The 21123-nt window shown below is 42.7% G+C and overlaps 2 protein-coding genes across 4 annotated transcripts in view; both read left to right on the plus strand.

Annotated features, from left to right (window-relative positions):
• The first annotated feature begins 4989 nt into the window (after positions 1-4989).
• On the plus strand, positions 4990-14730 carry LOC120066456 (cytochrome c oxidase subunit 5A, mitochondrial-like). 2 transcript variants are annotated; one of them, XM_039017840.1, is made up of 5 exons: positions 4990-5109; positions 8419-8538; positions 8937-9058; positions 12218-12335; positions 14641-14730. In XM_039017840.1, the coding sequence occupies exons 1-4, from the start codon at positions 5037-5039 to the stop codon at positions 12329-12331; spliced, it is 429 nt and encodes a 142-aa protein (XP_038873768.1). In that variant the 5' UTR covers positions 4990-5036; the 3' UTR covers positions 12332-12335; positions 14641-14730. The 2 variants fall into 2 exon arrangements, with proteins under 2 accessions (XP_038873768.1, XP_038873767.1); XM_039017839.1 differs by lacking the exon at positions 14641-14730 and having other exon boundaries at positions 12218-14159.
• Positions 14731-15644: 914 nt separating this feature from the next.
• The window catches only part of LOC120066457 (AT-rich interactive domain-containing protein 3B-like), a 48474-nt gene continuing 42995 nt past the window's right edge, over positions 15645-21123 (plus strand). Inside the window, exons 1-2 of one of the 2 annotated variants that reach the window (XM_039017841.1) lie at positions 15645-15863; positions 17381-18019. In XM_039017841.1, coding sequence (XP_038873769.1) covers positions 15840-15863; positions 17381-18019 — 663 coding nt within the window. In that variant the 5' untranslated portion in view covers positions 15645-15839. Of the gene's footprint in view, positions 15864-15938; positions 16172-17380; positions 18020-21123 lie in introns of those variants that run through there. The other variant, XM_039017842.1, reaches the window with a different exon arrangement.

Raw genomic sequence — 21123 nt, forward strand, 5'->3', positions numbered from 1 at the left:
ATTACTTTAAGACATGAAGGTCAATCCAGAAAATGTCAAGACTTTTGAAAGTTACTTCAAGTGCAGTCGCAAAAAAACATCAAGCACTATGATGAAACTGTGATGAAGCTCTCATGAGGACCGCCATAGGAAAGGAAGACCCAGAGTTACATCTGCTGCAAAGGATAAGTTAATTCGAGTTACCAGCCTCAGAAATGTCAGCCCAAATAAATTCTTCGCAGAGTTCAAGTAACAGACACATCTCAACATCAACTGTTCAGAGGAGACTGAGTGAATCAGGCCTTCATGGTCGAATTGCTGCAAAGAAAACACAACTAAAGGACACCGATAAGAAGAAGTCTTGCTTGGACCAAGAAACACGAGCGATGGACATTAGAGTGGTAAATCTGTCCAAATTATACATTTTTGGTTCCAAGGGGGGGGGGTACTTTCACGCCTGCTCCCGCTCTTCCCCCCTGGCGCTCGTGGGCGCCAGGCTCCCCAGCATTGCGCACACCTGCCATCATTACACACACCTGCCCCCCACCCCGTCACCCGCATCCGCATCCGCGATTATTGGACTCACCTGGACTCAATCACCTCTGTCATTACCTTCCCTATATCTGTCTGGTTCCCAGCTCTATTCCCTGCTTCTGCATTAATGTTCATATGTCCTTGTATAGCCGTGTGCTGAGGCTGTTTCTGTCCTGTTACCTGTCTGTTCCTATTAGATGTTTGACTCCTCGTACCTGCTTCTCATCCCCGGCGTCGGTCCTTACATTCTTACCATTTCCACACCCACCAATTAAAAAGTTGCAGAACTTCCCATCGCAGTAAATCTGTTTTAATCTTTGAGACAAGTTTAGCATATTTTCCTGATGTGCATGGTGTTAAAATAAACACCCACATATCGAAACCATTGTCTAGACCAATGAAAGGACAGATCTTTATTCAACTGATCTCCGGTACTTTTGTATAATTTTTAGCCTGTAAAAATAAAAATTCCGTACTACGTCACATATGTGCAGATATGTGCAACACGTCATTGCTCTCTCTCTCTCTGCTGTGTGTCTATCTTGCTAGCTGTCACTCAAATAGCGAGGGGCTGACACTCATTGGCTAGAATTCTAGTTGCTAGGGGGCTGGCCCACGTGGGGGAAAATGTAAGGCAAAATGTAGAAGCACAGCTTCCAGAAACGAGGGATTTCGTTTAAAAAAAAAAGGATTTTGTGGCGAATTGAGTTAATAAAATATTTCTGCTCATAGATTACATGTATGATCTACACATTGACATATCCAGCCCAAAGCTGGAGGTTTAAAAAAAATACCTAGTCGTTGCCAAAGTTCCCGGAGCATGTCTTTAAAAGTTTGGCAGAGTGTTTTCCCATTGCTTGTTACCCAGTCTCTCTAGCCTCCTGAACTAAACCATTTCAGTATTTTGCCACAAGGTGGCACTGCAGGCTGTTATATAGCGTGTACGGCAGGTGACATAAGCCGGGTTCTCCAATTTCACAGCACAGTGGAGTGCCATCAATGTCCACCAGAGGCAGATACAGACATGTCGGCAGCTGTGCTGTGTAATTCTGCTTTTGCCTGTTCTCTCCAGGGACCGAATGTCTGTGCTCAGTGTGAGAGACAGTGATTGGCTGTCTGGGGAGATGGGTCTGTGCATTCTGTGAGGCAGAAATTCAGCATTATAACACTGCACTGGTTCCATATGAGCTCCTCTAAGCTGCCTCATGTCAGGTCACTTTACTGCTCTGGGATGAGGGAGTAGGAGAATCAGGTCGGCTATTGTGTAGATAAACACAAGGTGAGGTGATAGGCGGTTCCCCGCCACAACATAGAAAGATGAAAGGGTCGTATGTCCTGACAAAGATCTATCTACCTGTTTCTGGGCTCTTACTACTAACCATGTTAAAACAATGAACTTGAGTGCAATCATCTTAATAATTGATAAGAAAACTTCCCATTTTAATGTGCCAAATTACTTTCCTTTTCTGGGTCACTCAGCAGTGAGGGCTATGAGGTGTGATGAGGATGGGGACTGCTGAGTTGTTCACCACACTCCCCCTGTGTTCCCCTCCCCTCAAAAAGAGATCCTCCAGGCAGTCATTTCCCCAACACCAGATGGCCCTCTGTGTGTGTGTGTGTGTGTGTGTGTGTGTGTGTGTGTGTGTGTGTGTGTGTGTGTGTGTGTGTGTGTGTGTGTGTGTGTGTGTGTGTGTGTGTGTGAGGCCTACTTACCATAGGCTATGTCAGCTGTTCATATTTTAATGGCTTCCAAATGATCTTATGTCTCTCATGTTATCATGCTGCCAAAGCGGTGAAAAAGAAATACACAATGCCTCTCTGAACTTGTCTTTTACTCATTAACTACAGGTTCTTCCAGCCAGGTGTCTGCCTTGTTTTTGACAACCCATTTGAGAGACTTTGAGAGACAGTGTAATACATGACTAGGTACTATCTCTCATTTCATGTTTCCACAGCTTAGTCTTGTTTTAATGCCTCATTGCATCATATTAAAAACTATGTTTAATCAGGCATGTTCAAACACACACACACACACACACACACACACACACACACACACACACACACACACACACACACACACACACACACACACACACACACACACACACACACACACACACACACACAGGATAGGACAGCCAATGGAATGTCTCTCTCTCTCTCTCTCTCTCTCTCTCTCTCTCTCTCTCTCTCTCTCCCTCTCTCTCCTCCTCTCTTTCTCTCTCTGTGCTACAACTTACTCCAGCATCAGTCGGAAAAGGAGGTAAACCTTACAGACATACCCCAGCATCAGTCGGAGTCGGAGGTAAACTTATTTCCATCTAGTCCAGTGCTTTGGAGGAGGAGGAAGATTATCATCGTCATCGTAGCTTCCTGAAAACACCCACAAAAAAGGGATTTACTAGGGAATTCAGCTTTCAAAAACTGACATGCATTTTTCAAAGGATTAGAAAAGGAATCAGAGCAAATGGAAGTTGAGGGACCCTCTAACACAGGGGTAGGCAACTAGATTCAGCTGGTGGACAAATTTTTGTTGGAGCGGATGGTTGGAGGGCCGGAACATAATTATAATAATTTGTACATTACAAATTGACCACAACTAAGCCCAAATAGAGATTGTATTTGAAAATAACAATAATTTCATACTTTGATTACATTGATTTTACTGTCTTTTTTACCCCCCCAAAAAACTAAAATCCGGATTTTTTTTTAATACTTTTAAATTTAAACAAATATTTTTTTTTACTAAAGACTTCGGGGGGCAACAAACAAAAATCACTCGTGGGCTGGTTTTGGCCTGTTGCCGACCCCTGCTCTAACAAAGCAGCAGCATCTCACCCACCATGACTACATGCACTTTTACCAGTATGAAACCAATCCAGTCTGCGTTCCCTACCCCAGAACTGCCTTCCATTTCTTCATCCTCTTCCTCATTGCGTCAACTGGGTGGCCAGAGCGGCTTCAGGAGAGTCTGCACCACAGATGAACCCACTGCCTGTCCAATCCCTGGACTGGCAGCAGGCGTGCTCGAAATGAGAGTGAAGGAAGGAAGCAAGATCCGAAACCTCTTGGGATTTGTAATGGCTCGTATGCAGAGAGAGGGACAGGAAGTGGATGGGAGTCAGATTCAGACAATGCTGAGTGTGAAAGAGGGAGTGACAGTCGACAGGATTCAGATGGGGAAGAGGCAAGGAGAGGGAGTCATGGACATTGGCCGGAGTCAGACCCGGACCGGGCTGAGAGTGAGACAGGTGGTTTTCACTGGATCAGGCAAAGGGATCACCAAAACCATAACATGTGTTGAGATCCTGAAACGGAAACTGGGAGGACTACACCAGCTATCCAAGCTCCACTACAAGACCGTGAGTGAGGTGTGGGAGAGTCAGGAGACTGACGTGACACCCAGGTCCAGGATGACTGTTCATAAGACTGTTCCTGCTATCAGTATCCTGCTCTCCAAACACCCACTGGACCCACGTGAGCCTGGGTATCAGCCCCCAGAAACCCTGCATGATCCTAGCTACCAACCCCCAGGGCACCAGCCTCCTAGGTATCAGCCCCCAGAAACCCTGCATGATCTTAGCTACCAACCCCCAGGGCACCAGCCTCCTAGGTATCAGCCCCCAGTGATGCTATGTGACAGTGTGAAAATTCCACCTCGACCACGGCTCGAATTCTGCGAAACACAACTGTTGTCAATACCACTGACCCAGAAAAGCCAAACCCCTTTTTGGTTCCAGAGTGCCGGTACCTCTAGTTCTCAGGAGGGCAGTAGCGATGCACGGAGCTGTACGCCACACCTGTATGCCGCCTCGAAGAAAGAGAGGAAAACAGCAGGAGGAGAGACACTCTACAGTCCTTGTTCATACATGTTGCCTGGTCCTGAAGCCAAGAGAACCTGTATGGAGAACCACCTGTTCCCCTCGACTCCCTCATCTTGAAAGAAACTTGAGTTCCATCTGCTCTGTGCTCCTGTTAGACACAACAGAGAAACAGAGGAAAGTGAGGAGACAACTGGAAGATATTGCATTTGAGTAAATGTTTAAATTCTAGAATAGATTATTAAAGGTGTAGTGGGTTAGGAACAAATAGTAAACGCCTACTTTTTCAAATTATATTTCAGTAGTTTAGGAAAAATGTCTCATAAAATGATGGCAAAATGCTAAATAAATGTAATTTATGTTATGATAACGTGCAAAAAAAATTCGTAATTGTAGGATCTTGTGCTGGTTAGGTTAGCTGCTAGCTAACGTCCTTGAATTTGTCACTAGTTACCACAGCCACAAAGTCCTAAACTGCGCCCATTTCTACAATTTCTCTTCTAAAAATCTGATTTGAAACCTAACCACACTGCTAATCTTATGCCTAACATTAAATAAAATTAAAAAAAATAAACAGATTTTTGTTTTTAATATTTTTTACGATATAGCCATTTATTTATTTATTATTGGCTGTCTTAACTAGTGACAACCACGTTGTTGCGCCAAGACTTGTCTCCTTTAGCTGGCTGACCCATCATCATGTTCAGAGCCGCCGTCCGTCTTTCAGTGTCCGGTGCCCGGAGTTTGACCTGGACACGGCTTGGGTGTACAGGTATTCTTGAGTTGTATTACTTTTATGTCCACATTTCGTAGTTTAGGACACGGTTCACGTGGTGTTTCGAAAGGAAATCAGGGTCGGTAGGAGTTCTTGGCTAGTTAGCATATTGCTATTGGCACCCAATCAGTGGCCGATGGATTGCAAAATACAAGTTTTGGGGGAGTACATAGTTCTAGACGTGGTTAAGAATAAGATATTTACTTGTTTTCTACTGAAAACAAGTGTACTAATGTTTGACAGCGCGGTTAAATATTCAACTGGATTTTTGTTCAGTGTTCTTGCAATGACTGACTGTGCCTTAAGGCTTGGGCCTGTTGCTAACTAGTTAAACGTTAGTACACTAGCTAATTCCATTACATATATTTGGGTAACGTAGTAGGCGTTAATTAAACGCCTGAAACTAGATAACCTAGTCTTGACGAGTAGGGAGGGGGGGTCGCACTTTTCAACCAATTAAATAAATGCTGGGGATTTAAGATGGCTTGTCGCCCTATACCTCAGTTCTTCTTCGATGTGGTTTAACGGTGGTTGGCGATAAATATTTCATTACCGCCACCTACTAGACTGGAGTATAACTCCCTTATACTTTGCTTGAAAAATATCAGTCAACAACTACACTACCATCTATCGCTAAAAACCCATCACCCTACTCCACTATTTAAATATGTAATCCTACATCAAGCCAACAGTCTGAAAAGATGGGACACTACCACAACACACCCTGTAACTCATCTGAAGTCAAGTCTTGCACACCCAAATACCTCTCTTTACCTGCCACAACAACCACAATTTTCTGTGACTTTACGTTCCAACCCTGAAGTATAATTGATAACCAAGGCTATAAATGCAAAAAAATTAAATCTTTCCGAAACATAAAGTACCAGTCAAAAGTTTGGACACACCTACTCATTCCATGGTTTTTCTTTATTTGTACTATTTTCTACATTTAAAAATAATAGTGAAGACATCAAAACTATGAAATAACACATATGGAATCATGTAGTAACCAAAAAAGTGTTAATCAAATCTAAATCTGTTATATTTGAGGTTCTTCAAAGTATCCACCCTTTGCCTTGATGACAGCTTAATCATCACCTGTTTGGCTAAGTAGGCTGTGATTCGATGATAAATTAACAGGTACCCGCATTGATGATATGCAACGCAGGACAATCTAGTTAACCTAGTAATATCATCAACCATGTGTAGTTAACTAGTGATTATGATTGATTGAATGTTTTTATAAGGTAAGTTTAATGTTAGCTAGCAACTTACCTTGGCTCCTTTTTGATGCTGCTCTCGTAACAGGTGGTCAGCCTGCCACGCAGTTTCCTCGTGGATTGCAATGTAATCGGCGTGCAAAAATGCAGATTTTACCGATTTTGTTATGAAAAATTAGGTCCGGTTTCAAGTTATCGGCCACTAGTACACACTGCTGTGACATGCCCATGAACGTGACACCTAGAACACCTCAATGTATTCGGCATAACTCATGTATCCAAACATTACTTTTGTCAGGTGAAGAGTCTGAATCAAAGCTCTGAAGAACAGACTGTGTCACCTCTGTTTTACCACACTCCACACTGGATCTGCGTTGCACCAGACGAGCGAGCGTCACAAACATCAGGAATCTTAAGCTTTTAAATTGCAACACCTATCCCAGAAATCATTCCCTTCAATGGTTCCATGTACCTAAGGGCAAAGCAAGATACAGGTCTTTCCCCTAAATTGCATCGCATGGAGCGCCTGTTCCCTCTGATCTGAAGAAACACAAACAAACACCACAAGTCCACTCCTCCTCTCTGGTTGTGTCTCCTTGTTTAACTTAACGTCCAAAAGCGGAAGTCGCGTCACAGGCTCTTTTTCCATTTTCCCCAGAAACCAGAAAATCCAGTCGTCTGCAGAGGCTAACGTTAGTAAAAAGACAGTACAGTATTAAGATGGGTAGAAACGGCTTCTCCAATAGAAATCCCAGATCACGCTTGTAGGTGATGTCATGGCAACATTGGCTAGCTAAGCTCAAGCACATAAACACGTGTCTTCGGGTCTAACGATCGTCTCGCGCCGAACTGCGCATGTGCGGGCCGTAAAAATCTACGTCACCCCTTTTGATATGAAGTTGTTTTTGATGAAAATTGTAACGTTTGTCACTTTCACGAGGTTGGCGTAATGACATGTTCAACAACTTAAGACATTAAGCTCGAATCTAGGTTGTCTAGTTTTTTTTAGATTGAGAACATTTTACATCTAAAGAACAATTGTTGCCTTCTCAAATCCCAAACCTGGTCTGGTATGCAAGAGTTGCTATGTTGCGCCTCTGGGTTTAAAAACTCTGTGGTTAGTATATGGTGAATCCTAACTAGCTAGCTTGTTAGCATTTGTTAGCAGATGGCTAGTCACCAATGTCTGTTTTAGCAAGCGAAATGTTCTAGCTAAAGTTAGCTAGATTTAATGTTACATACAGACAGGAGTTGTTGTTCAACTCAATGCTGATCGATTGTGTTTATTAACTAAGAACTGTAGCTACTAGCAGCATAACTAGATAGCAAACCAGAGGTGAAGTCATTAGTCCAAATTGTAGCAAACAGATTTTTTTTTACAACGAACTAGAGTTTCTATTGGACAAATTCGGGTAGCTAGCTAGGTCCCTCCCCGTTTCATACTGTTTGGTTCCTAGTGAAAGACGTTACACCCTAGCTTGGCTAGCTAGCCACTAGCTAGGCCTACTTCTTATAAACTGCTGGTTTATTTTGATGCTGCAGTACACTGCATAGCTAAGCCACTCTTGCCATATCAAATGCCTGTACTGACTGACAAGCTAGCTAGCTAAGCTAAGTGGTAGCAACATCATCGGAAAAGGGTTCGATCCGCAAACGCCTAGCTGAATGTGAAACATCTGCCCTCAGTCCTTCAACTGAACTGCCCTGTTGGACTGAATAATACATAGTGAACAGTGGTATTACTGCCATCTAGCTTAGTAGTTAGGTAGGTCTTACCAGTACACTGGCAAGGATCCAGCTTGGACTTGATCTAGCCAACAATCCGCGGGAGTGGATAACCTTGCCTGGGTGTGACGTCATGAGTTTTTCCAGAATACATGACAGACTAGGCTACATAGCACTGTACAGCACCTTTTGGCTTTGTGATACCCTGTGTGATGAAAAGCACTTTTCAGCGAAAAACAAAGTAGCTATAAATCTCATCTCTTATTCTGTGAATTTAAATATTTGTCACATTTCTGACTTTACATGTTTTTTTTATTTTTATAATGGATGTTTTTTTTCTTCTAATCTGTTCATTCTTCAGCTCCCCTGGCTCAGAGGTGTTACTCACATGGTGGGAAGCAGGAGACGGACGACGAGTTTGATGCCCGCTGGGTTAACTATTTTAACAAGGCGGATATTGATGCATGGGAGCTGAGGAAAGGTGAGTGACGAGGAAATCACCTGGTAGCCCTGGGATTATAAAGAGGAGCGTAGTGCACTGCTGCATTGGTGACTTGGTAGTCTGTTCACATACAGATTTTATAGTTGACTAGAGATCAGTAGTTGTCAACGGGTTTTGGTTACTGAACCCCAATCGCCATTTTGCTCAGCCCTCTTATGAATCTTCCCCAGGGTTACTGCCCTAGATGAGCAAAATTTAGAGGGAGGATTTCGAGTCAAAAATATATAATTTTGGAGTCTCGCAGACCCAAGAGACCCAGCCTCATAGTCTTTGAGAGAAGCAACTGTTTAAAAAAAAAATAATAATAAAAAATATTGGCGTCTACCTCTTCTACCATCCTGTGGTAACTGACCCTATATTCACCGTCGTTTGTCCAGGGATGAACACGCTGATTGGATACGACCTGGTACCTGAGCCAAAGATCCTGGACGCTGCCCTCCGAGCCTGCCGCAGGTTAGACGACCTGGCTAGTGCCATCCGCATCCTGGAGGCTGTCAAGGTGAGACAAATGAAAGCGTAGAAAATTCCTTTGACCGATAAAGATAAATCTAAGTCCTAGTATTGTGACCAACGCTCCACTGTGGAAGATTTCCACAGCTCTACCAGCCAACCTTCCAATATTTTACTACGTGTTTTCATTCATTGCTAACATGACCTTTTCATGTGAAGTTTGTAACAAAAGGGAGGTAGGTATATGTAGAGCTGTGGCAGGCCACGAAATTTCGTCAGCTGGTGATTGTCAAGCAAGTAACTGTCGGGTCTGATGGTAATTGACAGTTAATTAACGTAAAACACATGTAGCATCTCCTGGCTTCCACACATAGCCTACAAGCCACTGATGCAGACCTTTGGAACATCTACATTTTAAAAAGTCCTAATAAATCCATGTAATATAGCCTACACCTTCACAATAAATCCATGTAATATAGCCTACACCATCACAATAAATCCATGTAATATAGCCTACACCATCACAATAAATCCATGTAATATAGTCTACACCTTCACAATAAATCCATGTAATATAGTCTACACCATCACAATAAATCCATGTAATATAGCCTACACCGTCACAATAAATCCATGTAATATAGTCTACACCTTCACAATAAATCCATGTAATATAGCCTACACCATCACAATAAATCCATGTAATATAGTCTACACCTTCACAATAAATCCATGTAATATAGCCTACACCGTCACAATAAATCCATGTAATATAGCCTACACCATCACAATAAATCCATGTAATATAGTCTACACCTTCACAATAAATCCATGTAATATAGTCTACACCATCACAATAAATCCATGTAATATAGCCTACACCGTCACAATAAATCCATGTAATATAGCCTACACCTTCACAGTAAATCCATGTAATATAGCCTACACCTTCACAATAAATCCATGTAATATAGTCTACACCTTCACAATAAATCCATGTAATATAGCCTATACCTTCACAATAAATCCATGTAATATAGCCTACACCTTCACAATAAATCCATGTAATATAGCCTATACCTTCACAATAAATCCATGTAATATAGTCTACACCGTCACAATAAATCCATGTAATATAGCCTACACCGTCACAATAAATCCATGTAATATAGTCTACACCATCACAATAAATCCATGTAATATAGCCTACACCGTCACAATAAATCCATGTAATATAGCCTACACCGTCACAATAAATCCATGTAATATAGTCTACACCGTCACAATAAATCCATGTAATATAGCCTACACCGTCACAATAAATCCATGTAATATAGCCTACACCGTCACAATAAATCCATGTAATATAGCCTTCACCTTCACAGTAAATCCATGTAATATAGCCTACACCGTCACAATAAATCCATGTAATATAGCCTACACCATCACTATAAATCCATGTAATATAGTCTACACCATCACTATAAATCCATGTAATATAGCCTACACCGTCACAATAAATCCATGTAATATAGCCTACACCGTCACAATAAATCCATGTAATATAGTCTACACCGTCACTATAAATCCATGTAATATAGTCTACACCTTCACAATAAATCCATGTAATATAGTCTACACCTTCACAATAAATCCATGTAATATAGCCTACACCTTCACAATAAATCCATGTAATATAGTCTACACCGTCACAATAAATCCATGTAATATAGCCTACACCGTCACAATAAATCCATGTAATATAGTCTACACCATCACAGTAAATCCATGTAATATAGCCTACACCTTCACAATAAATACATAATTGCACTCAGGAGAGGGTAACACTTGAAAGCAGCTTGTAGGGTTAGGAAGGGAGGTCTATATTACTTTCTATGTTTACAAGTAAACCACCAGAATTGTGGTAACTTTCAAGAATTTTTGTGGAATTTTCTTTACTGGCATTTTTGGGTACATCAGATCATCACAAATGTCTGTAATGACATTTGACCCTCTGTGTGGCCTTATCACGTGTAAAAAATATATAAAATAATCAAAATAAGATGACTTGAGAAATGTTCAAATAGAATGACAAAGCTGTAAAACATTATCGTCAGGGGATGCAAACTCGTGACTTTTCAGCGCTCTCAAAACGTCATCTACGTGAATCATGTCGATCCGTGAATATAAAAAGTGTACAGATGTAGTGTATCACCATTGAGCTATAAAATAAATCTCTCCCTGTGTGATGTGATCATCAATACCTTCTATTATGTAATGAAATGAATTAATGTCATCCTACAAATAGAATACCATCGTTCAGAGTGCTTCATTACAATATCGTGTTTGACAGCTGTGAGCAGCCAGCTGCATCCCCTAACCAGCCATAAGCCTACTCAGCTGCTTCTCTCTGTTTTTTGTTCTTTCCCGCTCATCTCCATCCTGTTTTAAAATGTTGTTTTGTCGTTATGGCGAGCTGGGATGTGGAGGCAGTGATGGGGTTTCTGTTGTTACGTTGGTTTAATTATTATGTTATACGTTTTTGGGAACAAACGGTCTTGTTTAGTCATGTTACCTGGCTAGTTAGCTAACAATAATTTTGGCTATGCAAAATTTGGATGGCACAGAAAAAGGGATAGATAGCCTACTCAAAGAGATACTTCAATGGTAGGATTAATATGCCTAATCTAAATCAGATTCAAAAATCATTTTTTTTTATTGAGATTTCCTCTTACTGCAACAATGAAAATACAGATCATTTATGTATTTAAATTCCGTACTACATTCCTCCTGCCAATCACAGGTAGGCCTTTGGTTATGAGCATATCGGCTATTTTCTGCAGTAGCCTTTTCTATTACACTGTAAAACGTGTGACGTTCAATTCAATGTGTTGTGTTGAGTAGAGGTGTGAACCTGAAAGTCAATGGTTGGGAAAATTGCAGAGTTAATTTAAAATCATGCCATTGATGATTAATGCTTTTTTCCCCCATATGAATACATTGTTTTAAGTTATTCAAGTATAGATTGCCATAGATTACCTGTAAATTACCAGTAGTTTTGCCATAGATTACCTGTAAATTACCAGTAGTTTTGCCATAGATTACCTGTAAATTACCAGTAGTTTTGCAACATCAACTATTTCTTATATCATCTTTAGTCGTCACCCCATTGGTCAAAACAGTCTGTGTTTACTTATTGTCTCCCCAGGACAAATCTGGCCCCCACAAAGACATCTACCCGTACCTAATTCAGGAGCTGCGGCCAACAGTAGATGAGCTTGGTATCTCCACACCTGAAGAGCTTGGCATGGACAAATTATAAATGGGTAGGTATCGAATGGACATGCAGTGACCGGCAACCTGAATTCCAGATGAACCTCGACGTAGAGGTCTTCTCGGGTCTAAAAATTAAACGAGGACAACCAGACCTCGACCCAATTTGGACCAGAGTGACGAAAATAAATTGTTTATCAGCTAAGTTGCTCTTCTGGTTAACAAATAGGTATTCATATGTTGGCTGGGCCTTCTATAAGTCAATAAATGCACCTTTATTAGCATAAAATAAATATGCTATAGGTTATGCAGAGCTGTGGTCGAGTCCACTCGGGTCTATCAGCTGTAGTTACATAGATCTGATGACAATCAAACAGGACCCGGATCTGAGAGCAAACGGTAGAATTGTGGACCTGTGAAGACCTTTAACCCCCCCCCCCCCCCCCAGCACCTACAGTCCTACACCCTGGGCAGTCTGTAGACCTGAGATGATTGGATAGGTGTAAGCAATGTGGTGGTAGCTTCATCTTCGATTGGCCGGGTGGAAATGCCCAGCGGGTTAGTGCTATTGTTATAGCACCCCCAATTGTTTTTAACCAATGTCATCATTTCCTCAAAGTTTGTTGAATAGCCTATCAGTATTGAAACGCATCCTCCAATTGCAACGTCTGCCTTTGCCCACACATTGTCTTTAATACCCTCAAAACACTAAGTTCAGCATAGGCTACCTCATTTCAAAATCAGCCATAATCAATGCCAGCGTTGAATGTTTGGACTTTTTTTTTTACCGGTGAAACGTCCAAACTACATCTCCTATGCCAATCGGTTTGGTGAGCGAGTTAGAGGAGACGGTGTTAACAAACTGTTAGCCTTCCATGTATTTTGTTTCAATCAAAGCATATATTCTGCCTAGTGGCTCTGAGTTTTGGCGCAGAAGAAGAATGCCACCTCAGCTAACCATCCTAAAATATAATCTCATTAGAAATTAATGTTTGTTGTCTAACAGTAACGTTATAAGCCTACTATACTATGCTATTATATTCGGTTATGTTCTGTAAAATACCAATTTAATAATTATGTGATCTTGTAAGACATTGATTGAGCTTTGATCTAACTTTACTAAACGATCCCCATTGTGAGAAGTGATGACCTTCCATTTTGTAATAATAATAATAATAGTGATGAGTAGGACTATTAGATTTAGGTAACAGGCCTTGATGAGATGTCATGACTTTCGCTTGAAAAACGAGAAAAAAGTGGCAATAGTACTGTTTGTCCATTTTGAGACGCCGTAGCCAGTATAGACGTTTCTCAAAATAGTCAGAATTAATTTAAGATTACTCAAGAAATCGGTCATTAATTTAGAAGTTTTTGCCGACGAGATCTTAGTCGCGCAATTTTACAATTAAGATGTTTGGTGCAGTATTTTTTCAAGAAAAAATGTATGAACACTCTCGTTGAATGACGACAGACTTTATTGAAGAATCCCTACTGTTGACCAATCAGCCTCCCGAGTGGTGCAGCGGTCTAACATGCCAACCAGACCGCGTGCATGTTGATATTGTCCCCCCCCCCACACACACACCAGATGCGATCAGGACACGCAGGTTGAATTATCAAAACAAACTCTGAACCAATTATATTAATTTGGGGAACAGGGTGAAAAGCATTAAACACTTATGGCAATTTAGCTAGGTCCGGTACAGAGTCAATGTGCGGGGGCACCGGTGTCGAGGTAATTGAGATAATATGTACATAGTTATTAAAGTGCTCATGCATAGATATTAACAGAGTAGCAGCAGTGTAGTGGGGGGGCAATGTGAATAGTCTGGGAAGCCATTTGATTAGACGTTCAGGGGTCTTATGGCTTGGGGGTAGAAGCTGTTTTAGAAGCCTCTTGGACCTAGATTTGGTGCTCCAGTACCAACCTCCAATTGGATATCATGAAATTGTGGAGAAAAAGGGTGAAAGTAAAAAAAATATGTAACATAAAATAAACTGTTGACCAATCACCGCCAAAAGGGTGTAGACTATGGGTCTGAACTTGTGTGTTTCCGAACAGCCGGAAAAACCCTCACCCAAAAAACGCCACACGATGTCGTCATAGTATATGCAGGAACACTACCGACCTTTTTAGGCTAGGAAGCATGCGGACGCCTTTAGACCTATCCAATCCTTTCAGATCTAAAGAAGGAGGGGCAAGGGGTCGACGTGGGGGCAAGGGGTCGACGTGGGGGCAAGGGTTAGTCTTTTGAGACAAAATTAGGCCTCTTATCTAACTGAAAATCTTCTGTCTGTTTCTCACTCCCTGGTTTTCTCTGGACTGCTGTTGATGTCTCTGGGAACCTTGTACTTTAGTCTTTGTCTCCTTGTATATTAATATGTGTGTGAAATTTTAATTTGGGCCTTTGTTTGTAAAATATTGATGAACCTAATAAAGAATATATATATATATATATTTCTTGAATGTGTCACAGGCTGCGTTTTCACTAATTGGTATGTTTAACAATCAGATCTGATGTGAATGTAATTGGTCAAAAGACCAATTGTTGGAGAAAAAAAACAGTATTTGGCTGCCTGTCTAAACGCAGCCATAAGTGTGTGTGTGTGTGTGTGTGTCATTAATACGATATGATACAATAACTTTGTCCATTTTTAAATGGAAAATAATTGTGTATGGTCAGACGGAAAAAGAAGCGATTCATCCCACTCGCTGTTTTTTTTTAATTTTCTGGTTCAATGAAAGACAATGAACTGAGTAGACCAGACCCACCTTGTATTGCATTGGTGCTAGTACATTTTCTTGCCACCAGGGGGCAGAATAGTATTGTATTGTACAGATTTGTATACGCGCTCATTGCGCTGAAGCGCATTGATGGGGAGACTACATTCAACATGGCCAAAGAATATACTTATTTATGGATATGTAGGTTTTTTTTCTCACAAATATTAAAAGCATTATTGCATGAACATGGTATGTTTTATAGTTGGAATGATGCTATACAAGGAAATCGATAACCTTACGAAATACATTACGTATCAATATTTCTGATGGTGTTGGTTACTAAGTTACAAATTCTCTGCTATGAAAAACAGCTCCACATAGCAAGCTACCGTGACATAATTGATTATAGAAACACTATCCATAGTCATGCTATTTCACCTTGCTGTCAGACGAGCGCTGTGGTAAGAATTGACCAACACGAATGTTGCAAAAGCTTAAAACGTTGGCAAATTAAAACGGTGAAAGAGGCACAACTTTTTAAGTAGGCTGGGCCTTGTCTTATTACATGGGGGGGTGTAGCTATCAAGCCTGTGATGTTTCCCCCCCCCCCCCCATGCGCAGGCAGCGGTCAGGGGAGGTGAGGCCCTGTCATTTACCAACTACACTGGCCTCGCTGCTCTTCCAATCATATCGTAGGTTACAACATATACAGGCGTTATATTCATTTCTACCGAAAGTTTATAGCAAACTAAATGGTCATGTAAATTGGATTGCGTCGGAGAGGAAACGAGTGGAAAAACCACGGTAACTTTGGAAAGGACTGGAGGGAAGGATGGACAACTCAAAAGCGCAAATGGTGAGTTTTGATCGAGTCATCTCGCGGCTGGCTGATTTTCATTTGGCACCGTGCCCCATGTTAGTTAGATACTGTAATAAACAATTGGGCAACAACGGACGTGGAAGTGATATGTTGTTGTTTAACACTTTTGAACCATATTTTATAAACTATGTCGGGACAACATTGTAACCTATTCGGTGAATTGTTTACCTCGGAAGTATTTTAACCTTGTTGAGGGAAAACAACTTTGGAAATTTTTTAAACGACTGTTGTACACGTCATGCGTTTGTTTTTACCACCCGCCACCGGGCAGAAGAGACTAAAAGGTATCACATTTAGAAATAGTTTTAGATTAATACATTGTAGTCGATAGTATCTCGTAAAATAAACATTCCATAACGTTTCCTATCCCACCTTGTAACAGTACAGTAATCATATGTATACCAATCTGTTGGCATTGTTTTACTGTAATGTGACCACGCGTGAGATCTCTTCTCAATACCTTTGAGCCACTTCACGTGCCAGTGTATCCCCCCCAAAAAATAAATTAAAGACTACCAATGATAATTTCGATAATGGCCTATTTTATGTACAGCATTTGGTTTAATTAATCATATTTTCCATATTGACGATTTTTTTAGGTTAAATACATCGTGCTAGGTAAAGACCCTGCTTTTCAAGAAAAATGCATCCTCTTGGACGCTTTTAAAGTAAACTTAAAATGCAGAATTTTTTTTAACAAAAGCCAATTATAGGAATGTTGTTGACTCTTTCACTGACGCCATTTTCTTTCAGGTTAACTATGTTCACAGCTAAGCTAGCATTGTGTAGGTTAAATTCGGCTAAGGGCTGTCCTTAAATCAAGAGGCAACGCGTAGTGCCTGGATACAGCCCTCAGCCGAGGTACTGTATATTGGCCATATATCACAAACCCACTAGGTGCCTTTATTGCTATTATAAACGGGTTACCAACATAATGAGAGCAGTAAAAGTACATGTTTTGTCATACCAGTGGTATATGTTTAGATATACAAAGACTGTCAGCCAATCAGCATTCAGGGCTCAAACCACCCAGTTTATAAATACCACGCAGCCCTGTTACACCCATGCACTGACTACATACTGTATAAATAAGATATTCTATCTTTGGACAAAATCTGAATATATTTGTGTTCGTTGTTTTTTTTCTCTAAGCCAGGGGTATTCAACTCTTACCCTACGAGGTCCGGAGCCTGCTGGTTTTCTGTTCTACCTGATAATTGCATACACCTGGTGTCCCGGGGCTAAACCAGTCCCTGATTAGAGGGGGAACAATGGGAAAAATGTAGTGGAACTGGCTTCACGGTCCAGAGTTGAGATTGAAGGCTCTCTAGGCTATAAATGACTCAAAAGAACAAATAAAATCTCAGGGGGAATATATACGCATGTATCTTTTTGTACAATATTTTAACTCTATACATTTCTCTGTGATAAAAAATAAGATTGTATCCTTGTACAATGTATTTACTCTGTACATTTGGTTCCTCTCCCTACAGCCCAACTTACCCCAGGAGGCTGGGGGTGGTCTGGGTAACCCTGCCGGTGTCAGACTAGAGGCTGTGATGGAGCAGCTCCAGAGACAACAGGAAGCCAAGCTGGAGATGGACCGGCAGGCGATACACCTCCGTCAGGCCCAGAGGATGTTCGCTAAACACGTAGCCGTCGCCCGGGTCACTGGAGACCCCCTGGACTCTACCTTCCTGGGCAAACGGGTGGAAGGAACCGGGACAGGAACGACTCAGATGGGTCAGCAGCAGACAGAGGCTGGTGGCAGTAACAGCAACACTCAGAGCTGTGTGGATAGGGGGGACGATAACAGAGAAGAGGGACTGGGAGGTGAGGAGGAGGAGGAGGATGAAAAAGAAAGGATGGAAGGTGAAGAAGAGGTTGATGATGTTGGAATGGCGCATGGCCACATGACAAAGATGTCTCCCCTCCAGCAGGAGCGTTCCTTATCATCTTTTTGTCGGTTTTCAACCTCTCCATCAGCGGCTGCCAAACACAGAGACGCTTCCCCTCCAATGAATCTAAAGCGAAGGTCTGGGGAGAAGGACCAGTCCACCACAGTACAACACTCCTTCACATCACCCAATGGATTTGGAGATTGGAGGTTTGATGATGGAACATTTAAGCAAGTAAGTTGTATTTCACTCCTCAACCCCTTAATTATTTATTTATTTAGGCAAGTCAGTTAAGAACAAATTCTTATTTTACAATGACGGCCTAGGAACAGTGGGTTAACTGCCTTGTTCAGGGGCAACACAACAGATTTTTACCTTGTCAGCTTGGGGGATTCGATCTAGCAACCTTTCGGTTCCTGGCTCAACGTTCTAACCACTAGGTTACCTACCTCCCCCCTCTAACCACTAGGTTACCTGCCGTCCCTACCCTCTAACCACTAGGTTACCTGCCATCCCTACCCTCTAACCACTAGGTTACCTGCCGTCCCTCCCCTCTAACCACTAGGTTACCTGCCTCCCCCCTCTAAGCACTAGGTTACCTGCCGTCCCTACCCTCTAACCACTAGGTTACCTGCCATCCCTACCCTCTAACCACTAGGGTACCTGCCGTCCCTCCCCTCTAACCACTAGGTTACCTGCCTCCCCCCTCTAACCACTAGGTTACCTGCCGTCCCTACCTTCTAACCACTAGGTTACCTGCCGTCCCTACCCTCTAACCACTAGGTTACCTGCCGCCCCTACCCTCTAACCACTAGGCTACCTGCCGCCCCCCTCTAACCACTAGGCTACCTGCCGCCCCCCTCTAACCACTAGGTTACCTGCCGTCCCTATCCTCTAACCACTAGGTTACCTGCCGTCCCTCCCCTCTAACCACTAGGCTACCTGCCTCCCCCCTCTAACCACTAGGTTACCTGCTGCCCCATCTATAAGAGGTTATTAGAGATGTTGTTTTATTGCAGAAAGCCTGCAGTATGTTCTTTCACTTTAAGGGAAAGGGGTTTCTTCAGGGAAGGGGAACCTTGTATGAGGAGACTTGTGGTGTATTTTACTTAGAATGTGCAGCAGGTAGAATGTGCTTCAGGTGTCCCATGTGCAGCAGGTAGAATGTGCAGCAGGTAGAATGTGCTTCAGGTGTCCCATGTGCAGCAGGTAGAATGTGCTTCAGGTGTCCCATGTGCAGCAGGTAGAATGTGCAGCAGGTAGAATGTGCTTCAGGTGTCCCATGTGCAGCAGGTAGAATGTGCAGCAGGTAGAATGTGCTTCAGGTGTCCCATGTGCAGCAGGTAGAATGTGCTTCAGGTGTCACATGTGCAGCAGGTAGAATGTGCTTCAGGTGTCCCATGTGCAGCAGGTAGAATGTGCAGCAGGTATAATGTGCTTCAGGTGTCCCATGTGCAGCAGGTAGAATGTGCAGCAGGTAGAATGTGCAGCAGGTAGAATGTGCAGCAGGTAGAATGTGCTTCAGGTTTCCTGTGCAGCAGACAGTCCAGCCCAGCAGCAGACAGTCCAGCCCAGCAGCAGACAGTCCAGCCCAGCAGCAGACAGTCCAGCCCAGCAGCAGACAGTCCAGCCCAGCAGCAGACAGTCCAGCCCAGCAGCAGACAGTCCAGCCCAGCAGCAGACAGTCCAGCCCAGCAGCAGACAGTCCAGCCCAGCAGCAGACAGTCCAGCCCAGCTGCAGACAGTCCAGCCCAGCTGCAGACAGTCCAGTCCAGCAGCAGACAGTCCAGTCCAGCAGCAGACAGTCCAGTCCAGCAGCAGACAGTCCAGTCCAGCAGCAGACAGTCCAGTCCAGCAGACAGTCCAGTCCAGCAGACAGTCCAGCTGCAGACAGTCCAGTCCAGCTGCAGACAGTCCAGTCCAGCAGCAGACAGTCCAGCAGCAGACAGTCCAGTCCAGCAGCAGACAGTCCAGTCCAGCAGCAGACCTAACATTGAATCCACATATTTTTTACATCCTCCAACAGTCAGTTTTTCCTCTCATGATTTAATTTGAACTAATATCAAATCAGTTTCTTCCTATGTTAGTGAAAAACACAGGCTATTGTGTACTGTTGGCCTCCTGCCAAATGCTATACAGTCACTTTCAATTACTGGTTCCTTATGACTCCCTACTGTTTGATTACATCCCATAATACTTCACAGTGAGGGGACGAAAAGCTGGGAACTTATTTTTTCTTTTTCTTCCGTTGCATTGTGTTTCATTTCATCCCTCCTTTCTCACTGTTTACCTAGTCATGCTGAAAGTTAAGGACCGGATACGCTGGCACACTGCCACCTCTTCTCTGGCACCCCGTGATCCTAGAATAATAGAATAATATACATTATAAACTGGTTGGTTTGATCCCTGAATGCTTATTGGCTGACAGCCGTGTTGTATCAGACCGTATACCACAGGTATGACAAAACATTTATTTTTACTGCTGTAATTACATTGGTAACCCGTTTTATAACAGCAATAAGGCACCTTGGGGGTTTGTGGTATATGGCCAATATACCACGGCTAAGGGCTGTATCCAGGCATTCCGCGTTGCGTTGTGCGTAAGAATAGCCCTTAGCCGTGGTATATTGGTCATATACCATACCCCGTCAGGCTTTATTGCTTAACTATCCACTTACCAAAACAACGCTTTTATCCAAAATGACTTCTAGTAGACTAGAGTGCATAGAGACTCGTTTAAAAAAAAAAAGAAGAAGAAAAAAAAGTGTCTCTTGACATACTGTTAACATAAGTCGTATAGCTGCAACACACGCAGGATTTGGGTCTGAGATTGATACATTTTTAGTAGGGGTACGGGGGGATACTTGTTGGACATGACTGTGGCGTTGTTTGAAGCACTACCCCAATGCTCTTACCAAATGAGCCAGCTCTGCCAGAACAGCACTGCCTCTGGTCCCATCAGCCTACGCTGCCTCCAGATCCTTCGGGTGACAGTCGGGCAGAGAGCTCAGAGACGTGTTGTCATGGCGACTAGCCCACAGGAGGGAGGGGAGGTTATTCAGACGGATGCTCCCCGGGTTTTCCCGCTTTCTCCCCGTGGTGTGACTTCTTGGATGCGTCCCAAGAGGCACCCTGTTCCTTATAAAGAGCGCCACTTATGATGATGATGATGGCGCCGGAGAGGATGGCCCCCGTTTTTATTGGCTCTTAAGAAAATTTGATTTTGACTTTTGACGGCGCCCTGAAGCCTCATTTATGAACCGTTCATATACGTTTCTCACAATAATGAGAAACTGGCATACATGGCTAACTCTAGGCTTTGTGTGCGCAACAAATTT

The sequence above is a fragment of the Salvelinus namaycush genome, chromosome 21 (genome assembly GCF_016432855.1).
Source record: "Salvelinus namaycush isolate Seneca chromosome 21, SaNama_1.0, whole genome shotgun sequence".
NCBI lineage: Eukaryota > Metazoa > Chordata > Actinopteri > Salmoniformes > Salmonidae > Salvelinus > Salvelinus namaycush.